The sequence below is a fragment of the Engraulis encrasicolus genome, chromosome 7, assembly GCF_034702125.1.
Source record: "Engraulis encrasicolus isolate BLACKSEA-1 chromosome 7, IST_EnEncr_1.0, whole genome shotgun sequence".
NCBI classification, from domain to species: Eukaryota; Metazoa; Chordata; class Actinopteri; order Clupeiformes; family Engraulidae; genus Engraulis; species Engraulis encrasicolus.
In genome coordinates, this window is record NC_085863.1 from 38,268,437 (window position 1) to 38,288,843 (window position 20,407).

The 20,407-nt window shown below is 46.1% G+C and overlaps 1 protein-coding gene across 1 annotated transcript in view; it reads left to right on the forward strand.

Annotated features, from left to right (window-relative positions):
- rps6ka4 (ribosomal protein S6 kinase, polypeptide 4) overlaps positions 1–19,656 on the forward strand; it is a 34,321-nt gene extending 14,665 nt beyond the window's left edge. The window contains exons 11-18 of the mRNA XM_063203460.1: positions 839–964; positions 2,806–2,939; positions 4,173–4,266; positions 5,666–5,836; positions 11,867–12,058; positions 13,690–13,849; positions 17,076–17,239; positions 18,218–19,656. Of these exons, the coding sequence (XP_063059530.1) occupies positions 839–964; positions 2,806–2,939; positions 4,173–4,266; positions 5,666–5,836; positions 11,867–12,058; positions 13,690–13,849; positions 17,076–17,239; positions 18,218–18,436 (1,260 nt within the window). The 3' untranslated portion in view covers positions 18,437–19,656. The remainder of the gene's footprint in view (positions 1–838; positions 965–2,805; positions 2,940–4,172; positions 4,267–5,665; positions 5,837–11,866; positions 12,059–13,689; positions 13,850–17,075; positions 17,240–18,217) is intronic.
- The last annotated feature ends 751 nt before the right edge of the window (positions 19,657–20,407 follow it).

A 20,407-nucleotide genomic window follows, 5' to 3' on the forward strand; every position in this document is an offset into this window, starting at 1 on the left:
CCCCTGTCTTTCTCTTCCTCTCTTTCCTTCTCGCTTCCTCTCCTCCTCCAGCCCCTATCCTGCGCTCCCCTAGGTCCTCTCCCCCTCTTCCTCTATTTCTTTCTTCTCTCTTCCTCTCCTCCTGTCCTCCCCTAGGTCCTCTCCCTCTCATCCTCTCTTTCTCTCTTTCTCTCTTCTTCCTCTTTCCTCTCCTCCTGTGCTCCCCGAGGTCCTGTGCTATGAACTACACACCTGCAGGGAGGAACCAGAACTGGGTCACACAGCACTTCATTATCTTTACACCTTAAATATGCATCGGACAATTTTCCCTCCATCATGATCTCTCTCTCTCTCTCTCTCTCTCTCTCTCTCTCTCTCTCTCTCTCTCTCTCTCTCTCTCTCTTTCTCTTTCTTTTCCCCCTAATCTTTTTAACTTTTTCTCTCTTCACTTTTTCCTTTCTTTATTTTTTCATGTCTCTCTCTTTCTTTCTCTTTCTCTCTCCACCATCTCTCTCTCTCCCTCTCTTCCCCGGTACCCCCCTATAGGGAATTCCGTTATTAAGCCGTACAGTAAAGATTGATCAGAGCTCTCTCTGTGCAAATCTTTGATGCATGAGGTTAAGTTGTCCTTCCTGCTTTAAAAAAAAGTTTAAACACCTGCTAGCCTGGTGTGGTGTGAAATCCCCCAGTACACACACACACACACACACACACACACACACACACACACACACACACACACACACACACACACACACACACACACACACACACACACACACACACACACAGAATAGCACTCACCATATTGTGCTTATTTCTGCTGCTTCCTCTTCCTCTTCCTCTTCCTCTTCCCCAGGGCTACTCGTTCATCGCTCCCTCCATCCTGTTTAATAAGAATGTGGTGATGGGGGACTTCTTGGAGAACCAGGTGAAGGTGGACCGGCCAGGCTCAGCCACCATGCATCGCAGCGCCATGCTCAAGGTAGAGTCTTATTTATTCCATAAAATTATAATAAGTTGTTTTTAGGCTGATTTGCCTCACGGTTGACTGTTATTTTATGTATTATGTGAAATAATCACTTTTTTTTTGGACTGATTCGGAGCCTGATGATGAATGGAGATTGCAAGCGAAATGACAGTAGTGACAATATCTTTTATATTTTAGACTTTTTTTCATCCAGTAATCACTTTTTTTACTTCTTTTTTGTTAATCGTAGGCAGTATTGCATCAGAATCATAGCATAAACAAAGGAAGTATACAGTATATCTACAGGTATAAGGGCATTAATATTTCAACATCAGATTAACCCACAACCCAGAGACACCTACGACAACACCCCACAGATTCAACTCTGTCAGAGCCCAATCCTGCACACGAAAACACAAATTACAATTTTAGGTTGTTTTTAGGCTAATTTGGGCCATGATGGTGAAAGGAGATGGACATAGTGAGCGAAATGACATGGTAATGACCGAGAAGGAGACAGAGTGTGGGAGAGAGAGATGAGGTGGGGTGCAGTGCAGCGCCATGAAGACTTTTTAAATTGTGTTTATTTCATAAAATAAAAAATGATATTACATTATTCATTTTTTTTTCTTTCAATTTCGTTTTTGGGCTTTTATTGCCTTTTAATGTGCAGGACAGTTTGAGAGGAGATAAGAAAATAATGGGAGAGAGCGAGACACGGGAGGATCAGGAAATGACCTCGGGCCGGAAGTCAGTGCCCTAGCCATTTGAGTCCCAGCTGGGGCCACATTATTCAGCTTTCCATTTAATTTTCAGGTTTTATTTGGATCTGATGGGGAAGGGAGATAAGTAGATAGAAATGGTGAGAGAAAAAAGCTTTCCAATTGCAATTCATTAACAATCCAGGCCCATTGGAATGGACCGCATCCCATGTGAAAAAGAAATCAGCCGAAACTCACATGATGATTCATACATGGCTGGCTGTACACGTTTCATACAGTGCATAACATTAAAGTGGCCCATTTCTGTAAATTAGCTATATAAGATCCACGAGGGCGAAGACATGTGGAGCTATGTTTATAAATCATTTTGTGAGTTGCATGTACTTCTTTTTCATATGCCGTTTTTTTTAGAAATGGATGATTAGTATTCACTGCTTTGAAAAAGCCGCCAGAGTCATATCCTAAGTGGCCAGCTGTTTGTATAGCTCTCTGAAAACATTTTCACAGTAATGCCGCCATATTAGCCATGCCTTAAAGCACATTTGCATATGTATGTGCTGCTTTATTTATGTACCACACACACACACACACACACACACACACACACACACACACACACACATTCACACACACACATTCACACACACACACACACACACACACACAGAGCTGCCGCATCTTCAGGTCCATTAGGGACACTACACCATAAATCCTCTGCTGAAGTTTTTGCTTTCCCCATACTTTTCTCTCTCTCCACCTTTGTACCTCTCTCTCTCTCTCTCTCTCCACCTTTGTACCTCTCTCTCTCTCTCTCTCTCTCTCTCTCTCTCTCTCTCTCTCTCTCTGTCTCTCTCTCTTTCTCTCTTTCTCTTTCTCTCTCTCTTGTTCACTCAATGTAATCTTTCTTCCTCTTCCTTTCTTTCTCTCACTTTCTACGTCTTGCCCTTCCTTTTTGTTTCTTGCCCTCCCGATCTTCTCACCTCTCCCTGCAACTCTCTCTCTTGTATGTGTGTTCTTGCGTGTGTGTGTGTGTGTGTGTGTGTGTGTGTGTGTGTGTGTGTGTGTGTGTGTGTGTGTGTGTGTGTGTGTGTGTGTGTGTGTGTGTGTGTGTGTGTGTGTCCCACCTGCTCTCAGGACTCTCAGTTCTTCCAGCACTATGAGCTGTGTCTGCAGGGGCCTCCTCTGGGGGCGGGCAGCTTCTCCGTCTGCAGGAGGTGCCGACACAAGCAGAGCGGACAGGAGTACGCCGTCAAGATCATCAGCCGCAGGTGGAGGCAACACACACACACACACACACACACACACACACACACACACACACACACACACACACACACACACATCTACACATACATACACAGGCAACACAGACACACACACACACACACACACACACACACACACACACACACACACACACACACACACACACACACACACACAGGCAACACACACACACAAGCAGAGCAGCCAGGAGCAGGGCTTTGAACCGTTATTTTTTTCCAAACGGTTCGTTCCGAACAGAAACGGAATTATAACGTTTCCGGTTACGAGTTCCACCAACAAATTGACGTTCCCGAACCGGTTAGAACAAAATAATACTGTTCCTGGAACGGTTCATTTCGTTCCTGTCAGGAAGAAAATTCTCGGTGCGCTTTAAACGCCCTTCTCTGCAATGTCTAACAGTGATGCAATGTAAACTCGCCCCTTTTGTATGATAGTGGTTTCTCTTATTTAAGATGTGGAGTGGAGACTTTGTAATCCCTCTCTCAGCGAATGTCTGATGTTACACAGGACGTGAACCTTAGCCGTCATGGTAACGTGCACAGGAAAATCATTACTATTTTTTTTTAGTTTGAGGAACGGTATTAACCGGTATTAACCGGTTACCATTATTTTTAAATAAGTTCCAGAACATAAAAAATAGTAACGCTTCCAGTTTCGTTTCTGTTCCCTGTAAAATACAAAAAGTTCCCGGTTTTCGTTTTCGTTCCTTGAACCAGTTCAAAGCCCTGGCCAGGAGTATGCCATCAAAATCACAAAGGCACAGGTAACACACACATACACTAAATGAAAACAGACAGTTTATTAGGGCTCTGCTTCCTACTCTGCTGGAGGGAGTTTTTGAAGTGGTTAACCTCAGTAGTGTAGATGTGACTACGGTATGAGTAAGTGTGGGTTTGGTGGTGTGTGGTTTGCGTTTGCATGTGGTGGGATGTGCTAGTGTAAGAGGGAGTGTGCTGTGAGAAGGAGTTTGGTTGGTTAGGTGTGTGGTCTGAAGCCACCGTTGGAGTATGGTATGGGTGGCGTTTGGGCGAAGATGCTAGTGCTGTTGAGGCGGTAACCTCTTATGCATGTGTGTGTGTGTGTGTGTGTGTGTGTGTGTGTGTGTGTGTGTGTGTGTGTGTGTGTGTGTGTGTGTGTGTGTGTGTGTGTGTGTGTGTGTGTGTGTGTGTGTGTGTGTGTGTGTGTGTGTGTGTGTGTGTGTGTGTGTGTTGCAGGATGGAATCCATGTCACAGAAAGAGATAGCAGCTCTGAGACAGTGCGAGTCTCATCCAAACATCGTCAAACTGCACGAAGTCTACACCGACCAGGTACATGCATCGAATACACACACAGACACACACACTCACACACACACACCTGTCTAGCAGTACTGTGCAAAATTTAGAGTTGAATTGGGATTAGGGATGTTAACCAGTAGCCGTTTAAACAGTAGTTGACCGGATCAATGTTAACCGGTTAAGTAGCCGCGACAACACCGTGCTTTCACGCCATGGTGAATAGCAGAAGCTAAAGAGTCCTAATCTAAACGATAACAGTTATACTCATTACTCACTTGGCAAGTCGTCATGTGAATTAAATTATATATTGAAGTTGGATTAGCCATATATAGTATATATATGCCACCGGTTAACCGCCCCACCCCTCCCCGTCTGTTATCACACCACGCACACACGTGTTATGGGTGTTGTATTATAAAGGGCGATATGATCACTCATTATCTAAAAACTAAAAACGATAAATGTCAGCATGAGTCGTCCCATGGCAGAATTTATTAAGCGCAACCACAGCACAGAGCCAACAGTTTACCGGTTGCTATAGTGACTATTTGTACGCCGCTGGACAAGACAGGTATTGTCTGCGCTGGTAAAAAAAAGGCTTATATGAAAAATAAAATAAAAAACATTTCAATGCTGTGCATATCAGGCACGCAAACGTTGTATCAGTTAAGATTACCGGTTAACTGGTTAACTACAGGTTAATGAGGCTCAGTAGCCGGTTAAGATTTTTACACATTTTTGCCATCCCTAATTGGGATGAGACCTAAAATTTTGATTCAGTTCCTGAATTTTAACTGTATATTGAATTGAGGTATTGAACAGGAAAGGGACACGCGCACTCGAACACACACACACACGCTTCTGCGTGCACACACACACACACATGCGCACACACACAGTTATCTTCTTAATTATCCTGCCCTAATCTTGATTATTGCCACCATCATTCAAGTCATATCCACACATACATATTTTACATCTTCCCTCTCTGTAATTCGTGGAGCCTTCATGATATGCTAATTTATGTAAATGTGTGCCATGCCTCCCCACTGGCCATCTTAATTTCCTTCAGTATCAATAAAATAGCTCTACTCTACTTCACTCTACTTACCCTTTCCCTCCTTGTATCACACGGTCACCCCCCCCCCCCCCCCCCACCAACAACTTGACTAGTGAAGTTCAGCCAACTGCCAAGAATATGTTGTGTGCATGTATGTGTACATATTCTCTGTGTAATATGGTCGAGCTCTTATATTAGTTTACTTTTCCAACTTAAGCGTTATCTTTATTAGTTTAGTCTCAAACAAGTTAACCCTTTGCCTACCAATACCACACACGCACCTGTTGATGGAGGTTCTGGGACACACTGTCTGTTCTCTCTCTCTCTTATTGGTGGAGCTCTGACGTTAGTTAACTCTTTGTTTGCCAGTACCACACGTACCTGGTGATGGAGCTGCTGCGTGGCGGGGAGCTGCTGGATCGCATCAAGAGGAAGAAGCTGTTTGCAGAGTGGGAGGCCAGCAAGCTGATGAGCCACCTGGTGTCAGCCGTCAGCTTCATGCACGAGGCCGGGGTGGTGCACCGAGACCTCAAGCCAGAGGTAACGCACGCTCTCTACTGATCATTACTGCATATTATGTATTCACTTAAAGGTGCACTGTGTAGGATGGAGGCCCATTGAAACTGCAGCCTATTGCCAAATTTAATAGTTTCACGAATATGTTCTTAATAATAAACCTATATTCACTAGTATGGTCACAGTGCAGTGAGGTTTGCAGCTAAACATGTGTATTTCTGGAGGGGAGGGCATAATTGTGGCCCTGTAATAGAAAGGTAGCAGGTTTGAGTCCTATATCATCCAATGGCTGAAGGGCCATTAAACAAGGCACCAAGTGCCACATCGCTCCATTGGACTGTAACTAATACTGTAATAACTGGAAGTGGCTTTGGGTAAAAGTGTCAGATAAGTGTAATGTAATGTAATGCAATGTAACTTAACCATTCTGGCTGCTGGATTAAAACGTAGACGATAAAGTGTGTGTGTGAAGTTTGCAAGCCCAAGACATCAAAAGTGTGTAAAATGAAATTGATGGGAGTCCTGATGTTACGATCTTCATTTTCTGCTTGAACCAAATAAGTATTGACTTCATTATCCATGATCAGACCTGTCTAGCAAAAAGTTCAGAATGTTCAGTTCAAAAAGTAAGATCCATCACTACCACATTTTTAATGTAATGAGCTCTGGATCAGATAATTTGAGAAGGTCACCTTTCCTGGGGGGAAAACACGGCAGGATTTTAATTCTCTGAACTCAAAATTTCCACCTCTGCATTTGATGCAGTAAACCTGTTATACAGTTACAAATGTGAGATTACGCTCAACTTTCAGGTCCATGTCACACCATTTGGGACAATGTAAAATGTGTGACATGATGTATTTATAGCATAACTTAAGGTTCAGTATGTACAGTGCAAGAACAGCATTACTTGTTGTGATACTGTACTTGCCAACTCGAAATAGGAACTGTGCAATAAAGTGTTGCCAAATAAAGCCCAGAAATATCTCATTGTGCTACCAAAGCCACTGAACACAGCCATCACTGAGTGCACATGATGTCCTGAACCTGCGGTGACGGGGGTTTTAAATAACATGCAACGTGATAGCGCACATATCCGGTGCCTGCCTATCAGGGATGGGTGCAGGATCTAGATTTTTTAAAAATTTGGAATTAAAATAGAAATGAGAAAGATTGGCACAGTTGTGTGTGTTTTTTTCAATGAGAATAACATTTCCTTGTACATTTCCAATGGGGGTTTTAAAAAGTGTTCACACAACACCCTGTCTGCCAGGTCAGGCATTCTTATTGCTTTAAAGTCTGGAGCAGGATGATGGAATAATGCTTGCAAGCACAAGATTTAGAAAAAAAAAGTACACTATAGGGGGTAACAAACTACCTTTGAGTGAGTACAAAAGAATAAAAGTCTGATGTTAGACACGGGCAGATAGGCAATTGAATGCTCTCAAGCAGTGCAAGAGAAATGATTGGAGAGCGTTATTGTACTCTTGTGATGGGGAGATGGATGAGTGGATGGATGGATGGCCTTTATTGATCCCTGGCTGGGAAATTGAAGTGGCTGTTGCAAGACTGTTAATAAGCCCTATATTGTCAGTTATTCTTTGGAGATGTAAAGACGATGGTGAGAAGTTTTCAAACAGCAGCTTAGTTTTAACTGAAGGACTGTGTTTTGTTGATTTGCTAAGTCCAGTCAGATATCTAATACTGTCTGTGTCTCTGGTAATGGACTTGATCGACTTCTTGCTGTACTGGTAAAGTAGAGTACTTAACTGAATGCAGACTGGCATTGACAAGTGCTTACAGCAAGTCTTTCTTAAACAGCAGCTTGGTTTTAACTGAAGGACTGTTAATTTGTTAATCAGATGTCTCAATGCTGCTTGTGTCTCTTATAATACACGTAGCTGTGATTTGTCTCTTGCTCTACTAGTGATGCCGTACACTTAAGTAAATGCAGACCGTCATTGGTGAGTGCTTACTCCTAAGCAGGGAACCTCACACTTAATCAGGTTCCACTTGAAGTGACACTCTTCTCTCACACCACCTGCGCAACTTGAGCAGTGTGACCCATTTCTGTGTCAAATCCGAGAAAATGACAGAAACGTCACTGTTGCTAGTTCTAGGAAGTGTTATCAACAAGATCATCGAGACAGGTGCAGGATGGTGGAGATACACGCGCACACGCACGCGCACGCACACGCACACACACACACACACACACACACACACACACACACACACACACACACACACACACAGCCAAGATGCAGCTAGGTCTTGACAGGCAGACAGTTGAATCGTGGTGTGGGCGTGTGTGGGCATCCGAGGGCTACTTCGTGCTTTGTCAGTGGCAGGTCGACAATGTGCATGGCGAGCGAGAAGTGGTCAAAAATAGAGATGGCGGGTGGTGGATGGTGGTGGTGGTGGGGTCTGGTTCGAGGTCTTGGCAGTGGAGGGGATGGAATGTGAGGTTGTGTGTGTGTGTGTGTGGGTGTGTGTGTGTGTGTGTGTGTGTGTGTGTGTGTATGTGGTGGGGGTCTAGTAGTCGGGGCTTGGCAGTGCCAGTGGAAGAGATGGAGATGGAATGAGAGGGCGGCATGATGCCAGCCTCCAAAAAGCTGGCAGCAGGTTAGGGAGATAGCTCCGCTCTGCTCCACTCTCCCCTCCCTAACCAACTGTGAGGAAAGTTTTGCCTCTCGCCATCACCCGCCTGCTGTGCTTGTTAGCGGGATACGCCACCTAGCTTGAAGGCACCACAGGAAGCGATTTAGCTCAGTAAAAAAGACAAGAATAAAAAACACCAAAAGTAATGCCTTGTTTTTTTAATGACTTGCATGAATGACCTCTTTTAGACTCCTAAATGACCACTAAAAGCGCGTCTGTCCATGTCTGTGTGTGTGTGTGTGTCCATGTCTGTGTGTGTGTGTGTGTGTGTGTGCTCTTGTGTGCTTCACAACGCAACACACACTCGCTCCGCGTTGCCAAATAATCATAAATTCTGGCTCTTAACAAACTCTGCCTACTGTCGGTCTCCAGTCCGTTGGTTCCAGGGCCTCTGTGTGTGTCTTGTTTGCGTGTGCGCGTGCTTGTTTTCTGGGACAGTGTCTTTTATTCGGTGCCTGCTTTCATCTCCAGAGCCGCCTGTACTGTGTGCTGGGAGCTGCATGGGGCCAGTGTGCCGGTGGCGTGTTTGTCATGTTAGCTCCCCCGGTGCCTCGGAGGCCGTGCTGTCGTCCATTATTAATTTGGGTCGCTCAGGCACTCGACACTCGGCGTCTGTGACTGTTGCGGTGGCAATGCCGCCTGTCTGCCTGCCTGCCTGCTTGTTTTTTTTTTTGCTTCAACTCACTCTTCATCTCTTTTTCCCTGGGTAAACTGTGCTCTTAGGCAGGGAGAACTGATATCATGAGGGGTGGTGCTGGTGGTGATAGTCGCTGTGGTGTTGGGGAAGAGGAAAAGAAAGAGGAGGAGGAGTTAGATGAGAATGGAGGTGGTTCATAGCAAGTGTTGTTGGTAGCCTATCCAAATTCTCTGTGGGTATACAGTGGTCTTTGGCAAGGAGAAATGATCATGGTGGTGATTGTGCTAGTGAAGATGAGGAGGAGGAGGAGGAGGTCTAAGAGGAGGATGGAGATGGGTTTTGAGTATCAAGGGTTCTTGGTAGCCTATCCAGATCTCCTCTGAGTAAGCTGTGCTCTTAGGCAGGAACACTGATGTCATGGTGGTGGTGCTGAGAAGTAGGAGGAGAATGGAGATGGTTTATAGCAAGTGTTTTTTGCAGCCTATCCAGATTCTCTCTGGGTAAACTGTGGTGGTGGTGGGGAAGATGAAGGGAGGATGGATACGGTCTTGTGTGTAGCAGGTGTTCTTGGGACTAGTCTTTCCAGATTTCCTCTGGTAAACTGTGCTCTTAGGCAGGAAGGAAAGAAGAGGGAGGAAAGAATAAAGACGCTGTCCAGACACTATCCACACCTGATTTACTCAGTAAACTATTGATGTGATGATGGTGAGAAGAGAAGTATCTGCATGGTTTATGTATATCAGACTTCATACAGCACCTGTTTAATATGGTAAACTACTGAGATGATGATGATGATGATGATAATGATGAGAAGGAGGAGGAAGATCTGGATCTGTCTTGCCTATCAAGGCTTGTTGTACCCCACTTAGAGACCCCCTTCTTGATCTTATCTGCATGTGTGAAAGACATTGTCTGCCTGGTCATAGAGGACATACTGCACAGCTCTGAAATGCTCTGACAGCAAAGCAAAACATGTGCAAGTTTATTTTTGAGGAGTTTGTTTGCGACACATTAAAGTTTAATGCTATGGGGTTACCGCTGTCAGACCAACTTCGCAAAGCGATGTCTTGTCGGCATAAATTGTGTACGTCTTTTTTGCTGGTTATTGGGTGTTTTAAAATGCATAAGCGAATGAATTATTTGCATTGTGGTTACATTTTGTTAATGCAAAGATTACATGAAGTATTAATCAGGGAACTGCAGTTGAAAACCGCTAGACTCCAGAGGGGGTAAGTGGTCCTGTGGATGTGAGGAAAGGAAGGAGTCGGCAGAATGGAACCAAAGGAACTGAAAAAGCTGATTAGGTCTAACAGTGCCTCCGCTCAGTGGTATAATTTTGCATAAATTTCATGTACAAGTTACAATTGTACCCTTGAGTCCTACATTTTGGCTCAACCAAACGTTTTGGGTTACTACTAATCCGCGATTGGTTTTGTTGGAGGGCAGAATGCAAGCAGCATCAAAAGTTAAATGGGCACATGCACAGTATACTCCAGTGGTGATTTGGGAAATTCAAATAAGGTTTTTGTGATGTAAAAAAAAGTGACAGAAAGAGAATAATTTTACACATTTTCCCACCTTAAATCTAAACTATTAACCTGTACAATGCAATTGAAAAACAATCTCAAAGCTTTAATGGGAAAACATTGAAAATAAAAAACTTGATGAAAAGTGTCGCATAAATATGCATATCTTTTAAACTATTACTTTGTTGCAGCACCTTTGGCTCGTATAACATCACTCATGTGATCTTTTCTCTCTCTCTGTCATTTTTTTACATCACAAAAACCTGGCATTTGAACAGGGGGTGTGTAGCCTGTATGTCTATGCCCAGTTGGAAGTCAGCTTATGTCTATAGGGTGTTGTAGGGCTTCTTTTAAGCTAACTGTAAGAGTCTGGTTCAGCAGGCAAGGTCAGGGCTGGATCACACGGCACAGCAAGCAGCAGACGAGTGGAGGGGGTGAAGGTGAGGGCATAGGCATCCACTGTGTTGCCTGGGTCATAACTGGCGTGCTCAGAAAGCTGCGAAGGGCAAAGGTTGACTGCATGGATGCTGGCTCACGACTGCCTGACTTTATGTAACGCGGCTATTTTGCTTCTTTTGACGCTTTCTTTTTAACTGTTGATGTTACAGCAAAATATTCTCACGCTGCTAAGGACAGAGTTCAAATGAAAGCTGACTTTGAGTGGATGAATGGTGAGCTTGCCGTGTACAGTATGTCCACCACCACAGTGTGACCGTTGACCCTGTGCTCATAGTTTTTTAGTGTGTTGGTGTGAAAAGCCTCTGTGTTATTATCGTCCCAGAACCGGGCTGTTCAGAAGTGGGATTACTTTGTAAATACATGTCTATATGCCTGTGTGTGCCCTCATCTTGTGTGTCCACCAACCAAATGCTGGTAAAATGATCAAAATGCCTGCCGTATTTAGACATCATTTTGTCATATTCGTGTTTACTAATTAATACAACTACTACTATTGCTACTGCAACACACACACACACACACACACACACACACACACACACACACACACACACACACACACACACACACACACACACACACACACACACACACACACACACCATAAAATAATGGTAATACTATTGACCGGCTGCTGAACTGCATCATATTTCTCAGTGGCTGATTAAAGTTCACATTTTTGCACAATTAACTCCTGTTAAATGTGTGTGTGCATGTGTGTGTGCGTGTGATTTTGTGTGTGTGTGTGTGATTGTGTACCTGTGCATGTAGAACGTGCTGTTTGCGGACGAGGGTGAGGACGCGGTGCTGAAGGTGATTGACTTTGGCTTTGCGCGTCTGTTCCCGGCGGGCAGCGCCCCCCTCCAGACTCCCTGCTTCACCCTGCAGTACGCCGCCCCAGAGCTCTTCCACTCCACCGGATACGACCAGGCCTGCGACCTCTGGAGCCTCGGAGTCATACTGGTACACATACTGTACACGCATAGAGATACACACACCACCATACTGTGGCACACACTCACACACACACACACACACACACGCCAGATACAACCAGGCCTGCGACCTCTGGAGCCTCGGAGTCATATTGGTACACATACTGTACACGCATAACGATACACACACCACCATACTGTGGCACACACTCACACACACACCAGATACAACCAGGCCTGCGACCTCTGGAGCCTCGGAGTCATACTGGTATACATGCACGCATAACGATACACACACCACCATACTAGAACACACTCACACACACACACACACACACACACACACAGACACAGACAAACACACTCACACACACACACACACACACACACACACAGACACAGACAAACACACGCAGACACCGATATGACCAGGCCTACGACCTGTGGAGCCTCGGAGTCATACTGGTACACATACTGTACACGCATAGAGATACACACACCACCATACTGTGGCACACACACACACACACACACGCCAGATACAACCAGGCCTGCGACCTCTGGAGCCTCGGAGTCATACTGGTATACATGCACGCATAACGATACACACACCACCATACTGTAGAACACACTCACACACACACACACAGACAAACACACGCACACACCGATATGACCAGGCCTGCGACCTCTGGAGCCTCGGAGTCATACTGGTACACACACCGCCATACTGTGGCACGCGCATGCACACACACACACACACACACACACACCCGATACTAGCAGGTCTGGGACCTTTGGATCCTCAGAGCCATACTGGTATTCATACTGTACACACGTAAGGACACACACACCTTGTTGCAGTGTGGCACACACACACACACACACACACACACACACACATACACATACCAGATGCAACCAGGCATGCGACTTACAGAGTCTCAGAGCCATGCTGGTTCACGGGTACACACCTTTCCTGCACCCATGCACTGAGCCACACACACACACACACACACACACACACACACACACACACACACACACACACACACACACACACACACACACACACACACACACACACACACACACACACACACACACACACCATATTGGTACAGCACACACTGTCTCTTGCTTTCTCTCGCTCACATGCTCCCTCACTCTTTCTGACAGACACATACATAGAGAAAAAGACACTCAGACACACACATGCACACATAGCTGACATTGAGTCTGTGTCCCAAATCACATTGGATTTACACTGCTACACATTAGCAGAGACGGAGAAAGATGAGAGGGAATAGAGATGTGCAATTAACTATTAAGTCCAGTAACTAATTTAGTTGATCAGGGAATAGGTTACCGTAATCTAATACATAATACAATAATCACAAGAGTGTGATTTAGCACAAGTCATTAAAATGTAAAAAAGAAACATTGTCACATTCATTATGAAGTAACAAGAATCCTCTGAGTTTATTTGTTTATCTGTGTGTCTGTGTGTGTGTGTGTGTGTGTGTGTGTGTGTGTGTGTGTGTGTGTGTGTGTGTGTGTGTGTGTGTGTGTGTGTGTGTGTGTGTGTGTGTGTGTGTGTGTGTGTGTGTGTGTGTGTGTGTGTGTGTGTGTGTGTGTGTGTGTGTGTGTGTCTCCCAGTACACTATGCTGTCAGGTCAGGTCCCCTTCCAGACGGAGAAGAAGGGCATGACCTCATCGCACGCCAGTGACATCATGAAGAAGATCAAAGAGGGAGACTTCTCATTGGACGGCGAGGCCTGGAGGGGCGTGTCCGAGGAGGCCAAAGAGCTTGTGAGAGGTGAGTGGGCCCGTTTAGAGAGCTTAACGGCACTATAGAGGTTTTTGGACCATTTTGAAGCGTCCATGTGAGAAAAGGATGATTTGCAGGGTTGCTGTGGCACACTGTAGCAGAGCACCTGTACCATATCGACCAGGGTTCGAATACGGCCTAGAGCATATCCCAACCATACCCAATCCCCATACTCTGTACCCATTTCGTCCTGTCACATCTTCACTATCCTATCATAATAAGGTATAAGAAGGAAAGATGCACTGCCTACCATCAGATTTTTGTTGTGAAGGAATTAAGTGGTAGAATCTGGCAAGACTGTCCAAAACGACGCTAGTCAGTAGCAGGCTAATTCTGAAGGAGAGCTCGGCAATGCTATACGCATGTACTGTACACCGTATGCTACTGTATGTCTTAAACTTGTATAATATACAATGGGCAAGCAACAAAATACTGTACCCTATTGTAGATTATCATACCCAAGTACAGTAAAAGATCCCTACCGAAATCGGTATTGAGCCTGAAATTATTACTGGCCACAGCCAAGTTTGGCTGGTTTCCAGGTGCCAATGTCAAGCCTTGCTGTACGTTCGTTAGGACATTATTTTTTATCCCCACTCTTTTGGTATGTATAGTTGAACCTTTGTATGGTATGCATTTCAAAATGACACAAAAAATGCTGCATCCTGTACCTTTAAGATTGCATGCAACGCTATAATAACGTTCCCTCAACCGTGTCTGGCTTATCCACATGTGTCATCATCAAAGATTCATCACAGGCGAACCGCAGGTCACCGCGCGCCCTATCCATCACGGCGTGGCCATGTGCTGAAAGGCGAGGTCTTAATTATATCCCCTCTCATCGTTATTAAGCGATGCTTTCAGGAAGAGAGAGAAGGGCAACAACGGGGTCTTTTTAAACTTTCCACTCACTCTAGGAGTCAAAAAGGAGGGTCAGCGACACCAGAGGTCAGGCATCACAAACTCACAGAGTGTTTCAGAGAGAGACATTTTTTTATATTATTTTGGTGGAAAATAAAAAACCCAGTCAGGGCCCCCATTTTTCTCTCCCCTCCTTAATATGGGCTGTGACACTCTGACCAGGCAGTTTGGCCCCTGCAAAGAGACGAAGCCCTGACTTTGCCATGACCCACCCTGGGCCGGCCACTTTTTCAGTCTCATTGCGTCTCTCTGCGGTTGATCTCATAATAAGTGATGGTGAGACCGCCACCTTGCTTTCCCTTGACTCCCTGTATGTGTGTGTGCGTGTGTGGCCGCTGGTGTGTGTATTGTGTTGAATCCTGTTGTGTGTGCGCGTGTGCGTGTTTATGTGCACGGACGTGCATGTGTGTGTGTTTGTCCGTGTGTGTGTGTATGTGCGTGCTCGCGTGTATTTTTCGTCTTCTGTGCATGTGTGAGTGTGTGTGTGTTGTGTTGAGTATTTGTGTGAGTATGTGTTTGTGTGAGTATATGTGCGTGCGTGCGTGCGTGCGTGCGTGCGTGCGTGCGTGCGTGCGTGTGTGTCTGGCTGCCGGCACGTCTCCAGGCTCTTGGCCCGCGAGGCCACGGAGGAGTTTACTTCCTCATTCACTCGATTTTTAGGGGGCTGCGTGTGACCCAATTTGTCATTCTCTCCTGATAAATGAATGCGAAGCTGGCTCAGAGTTATTGGCACACACAGAGGAGACGCACACGCACACGCACGCACACGCACACACACACACACTGCAACGCACACTCACACTTTCAGACACACACGCACGCTACAACACACACACGCACACTAGCACTACCCCACACACTCACTCTGACACAGCGTAATGCATTGTGCAATGTCTTCCGGCCCCCTTGTAACTCTCGTTTCCTCAAATCATACACTTCCCCCCCCTTTCAGACGCACGCTGTCAGTGTCGTCTCGTGGTGCGCTGTGCTGCTCTCTGCACTTCTCCCTCTTCTCTTATACAAATTCGTTGTGAGTTGCACTTTAACTCGCACGTCGAGCTAAAGTGTAGCTGACAGCTCCAGTCCCCCCACTCGCAGGCAGGCACGGCCAACCTGATCGTACACAGGTTTTCACTTAGAGATTGTCAAGAGCTTGAGAGTCGGAGGGAAAAAAATAAAGCTGAGGAGTCTTGGTCCTTTTGCAAGTCGTCCCGGCATTACCTCGGGCTTTTGGAGCTGTCAAGTCGAGCCACAGTACACAGCAAACTGTGAAACGGGGCCCCTTTTTCACATGAACGGTCTCTCACACCACAGCACCACGCACAGGTTTTCTGTCTCTATACAGCATAATACTGTATGCCTGTGTGTGCTTTTTATTATTCGTTTTTTCTTTTTTTTTTTGTGGTCGGGAAGGATGGTGGGAGGGAAGGGTGGAGGGAGGTTAGGATCTTGAAGGAGATGCCTGGACCATGGGAAGCTTCAATAGAGGCCTTTATAATGTCAGAATTCTTTCTCTGTGTGTCTGTCTCTCTCCGTCCCTTTCTCTTTCCATCTCTTCCTCTATTATCACTCACTTTTCTGTCTCGATTTTATTCCTGGAAATTATATTTCTGACACATTTTCTGTCTCTGACTCTGTCTCTGTCTCTCTCTCTCGCTCTCTGTCTGTCTGTCTGTCTGTCTCTCTCTCTCTCTCTCTCTCTCTCGCTCTCTCTCTCTCGCTCTCTCTCTCTCTCTCTCTCTCTCTGTTCTGTCCATCCTCCTGTTCTCCTATTCTTATCTGAGGTGTCCTTGACCGTTAGTGTGTGTGTGCAGGTCTTTTGATGGTGGACCCTGCATACTACACAACTGTGCTCTATTTCCTCTGTCCATCCTCCCTCTCCCCCATTCTAATCTGAGGTGTCCTTGGCCGGTGGTTGTCTTTGCAGGTCTGTTGATGATGGACTCCGACTGGGGCCTGAAACTGTCCCTACTCTACTCTACCGTGCTCTACTCTATTCTACTCTTCTCTCTCTCTGTCTCTCTCCCTTTTTGTTCTGTCCGTCCTCCCTCTGTCCTATTCTCATCTGCGATGTAGAGTCGAGTAGAGTAACTTTATTGATCCCCGGGGGGAATTAAGGATGTGTTGTCCATCGGTGTGTGTGTGCAGGTCTGTTGACAGTGGACCCAGCTTCTGCTCCTATGCTAATTTACTTTATGTTGTCCGTCGGTGTGTGTGCCGGTCTTTTGGCGGTGTGCCCTGCCTTCTACTGTTATGCTAATCTATGTCGTGTTGTCCGTTGGTGTGTGTGTAGGCCTGTTGACGGTGGACCCTGAGCGTCGTCTGAAGCTGAGTGACCTGAAGGAGAACGGCTGGCTGCAGGGCACAGCCCACGTGTCCTCCACGCCCCTCTGCACCCCCGACGTCCTGGAGTCCAGCGGCCCCACCGTCAGGACCTACGTCAACGCCACCTACAAGGTACCACACCGTTACTGTCGTTACATCGACGCCAAAATCTGATACATGTTACTTTCAAGCTTAATGTGTGGACTGGGCTTTGGTTCACACATACAAATACAGTTGATATTATGAGAACAGTTTGATAACAGCGTGAATTGTGGGTTTTGCCTCAAATTTTTTGAATGCACTTGTTGGCATGAGCTGATATTTGGAGAATGATATCCTGAGACTTGGCAGGTGAAGGTATGCCAGGAATGGGCCTGGTTGCATTCAGTTAAGTTCCCAAATTTGGCAGTGAGCTGGGGATTCAAATTCCACATCTAGGAAAACACGACCCATTTGATTTTGTAGGAGGCAGCCAAGAAATTACCTCTGCATTCCTCCAGTGCTGAGGTTGAATAATATGAATAGTGTTATCAGCTATGTGTAAAGCGCATTCAAAAGCTACAATCAGATGCTTGCATCTCATACATGCCATTTCAATAATTATCTCCCCTCCCTGGCTGCTAGAATAAAGCGGTGTTTTAAAAAAATCATTGGTTGGAACAAAGATGTGGTTCTGGGTTGTTGCTTCTGTTCTGAAGACGCTTGGCTCATCAGAGCAGGCCACATTGTTGTGAGGCTACCGACCCGTGAATTCCCCGAGAGTTTTTCATTTGAGCATAATCATTCGTCTACTACTCCACATCCCAAACAGAAGAATAGTACCACTATTTCACTATCTCTTGTGCTGCTCAGTGTGCTGGCTTTGGGTCTTATTTCTCATTCCAAACATTCTCTCTCTCTCTCTCTCTCTCTCTCTCTCTCTCTCTCTCTCTCTCTGTCTCTCTGTCTCTCTGTCTCTCTCGCTGTCTCCCTCTCTGTGTCCGTGTCTCTGCCTCTCTCACTTCTTTCTCTCTCTCTCTCTCTTTCTCTCTCTCTCTCTGTCTGTTTCTCTCTCTGTCTGTGTGTCTGTCTCCCTCTCTCTCTCCCTCTCTCCCCCTCTCTCTCTCTCAGGCGTTCAACCTGGGCAAGCGAGAGGGCGTTTTCCTGAAGAGTGTGGACAACGCTCCCCTGGCCAAGCGCCGCAAGCTGAAGATGACCAGCACCGGAGTGGAGACGCGCCGCAGCTCCTCATCCTCCTCCTCCTCTTCCTCATCCTCCTCCGCCACTGCCGTGACACCGCAGAAGACGCGGCCAACAACGGCGCCTGCCCCAAATTCCACCAACCCCTGAACCGGCTTGGTGGTCAGAAGGCTTACACCAGGCTAGCTACCGAATCACTTCCCAGAGGCCGTCCAACACGCACACTGAGGTGGTCGACAGGGTTCTGGATGTAACAGAATCCAGCAAAACTGCTTTTTAAAAAAGATATCAAACACAATATCCAAAAAAACATGACAGATGATGTCACGTGGCATGAATATGCCACATGGGACAGTTTATCTGGTCTTGACAGCAAAGGGCTCACTTTACAGTGGATATTTGAGGTCTAGTGCAGGGCTAACAATGGGTTAACCAAAATAGTGGGATAAGTGGATGTACATTTTACGCAAAAAAAAACTAAAATCGTTCCAAAATTTTATTGGTGAATTGTTTAGCTACTCAATGTTGGCGCTTCTTTAAAAAAAAACGCTGGTCGAAAAGAAAACGTCCTACGCTGATCGTTTCATCTGCACGTTGAACCAAGTGTTGAACAGCTGGACTTGTGACAGTCTTGCTTTTTATGTCCTTCTTTTTAAGTTGTTCGCTCGAATGTACCTCGAAAGAGCTTGCATTTTTACTCACAGCACTGTGGTGCTTTTACGACATGTCGTGAAGATGTTGAAGTCAAAGTTGATTTTTTTTTTTTTTTAATGAAAAAAGGGACATTTATTTTAGGTGGAAAATAAGCCATGAGATAGGCAAAGCCATAGGCTCTGAGAGGACCTTTTGTCATTGACCCCTTGACAAGAGAATAGTTGAGAGAGGACTGAGACAAAAATGAGTGATAATACTTTTTTAAAAAGCTATGGATGGCTTTCAGAATAGATTAAGGGGCCTTATGGCGGACATTTTTAAAATCTTATCATTCAGAACAGCAAATAACTAAACCTGCGCTTGTGGCTCGGGTTGTGTATAACTGTGTCCGTGTACTTGTTGTGAGTTGACTCGGAGCATGCCTCCCAGTATATTGAGGGGGGTTGAAGCCCCCCAACCCCTACCCCCACACCCCCTCAAAGCAGCAGTCATTAATTTCCAGTGTTTCCTAGACTGAACTGGAGCCATTTCACTACTACTATAGCACCTCACCTCCCTGCTGTTCTTTCATGGGGCTATCAGATCAGCCTGTGGTGCCACCTGTCCGGCTCACTTTGCCCCATAGAGATAGTCCTTCAGAAAGAGAGAAAGAGATGGTGTGTGTGTATGAGAGGTGAATAGAGAGAGAGAACAGAGTATGTGTGTGTGTGTGTGTGTGTGTGTGTGTGTGTGTGTGCGTGCATGCATGTGCGTGTGCTTGTGCTTGTGTGTGTGTGTGTGTGTGTGTGGGGAGGAGGGTGTATGAGAGTGTAAGTGAAATCTATGTATGTGTGAGAAAGAAAGACTGTATGTGTATGTGTGTGTGTGCGTGTGTTCACTTGCTCGGGTGCACCATCCTTTACAGGCAGTCTGCCACCCTCCATCCCCTAGCCCCTCATCCTCCCTCCTGCTCCCCCTCACTGCCCTTGCCAGGAGAAACAGTCCACACACACACACACACACACACACACACACACACACACACACACACACACACACACACACACACACGGGGTTGCTGTCAGAGCTCTCTGCAGCAGCCGCAGGCTGTGTGGGGGTGACGCAGCTCTGTGCACTGGAGTCCAGGCCACGACTCACAGACTCTCAGAGCACTGCACACAGCACAGCACGCTGCACACGTGCTCCAAAAATGAACTACTAAAGAAAAAAGACAAAACCAACCAAAAGGGCTTTGTCACATGACCAGGCTGAGCGAACGAACGGATGAACGAACGAAGGAATGAACGAGGGAGTGAGAGAGCGCAGACAAATGACTTCTCACACACCGCCACCTCCCAGCTGTCTTTTATACCCAGCTGGGCCAAATGATGGTGTGACAAGAGACCGAGCAAGAAGACGGGGGGGGGGGGGGGGGGGCGAGAGAGAGATGAGAGACGGAAGATAGACAGAGGGGGAGGGAGGGATGTA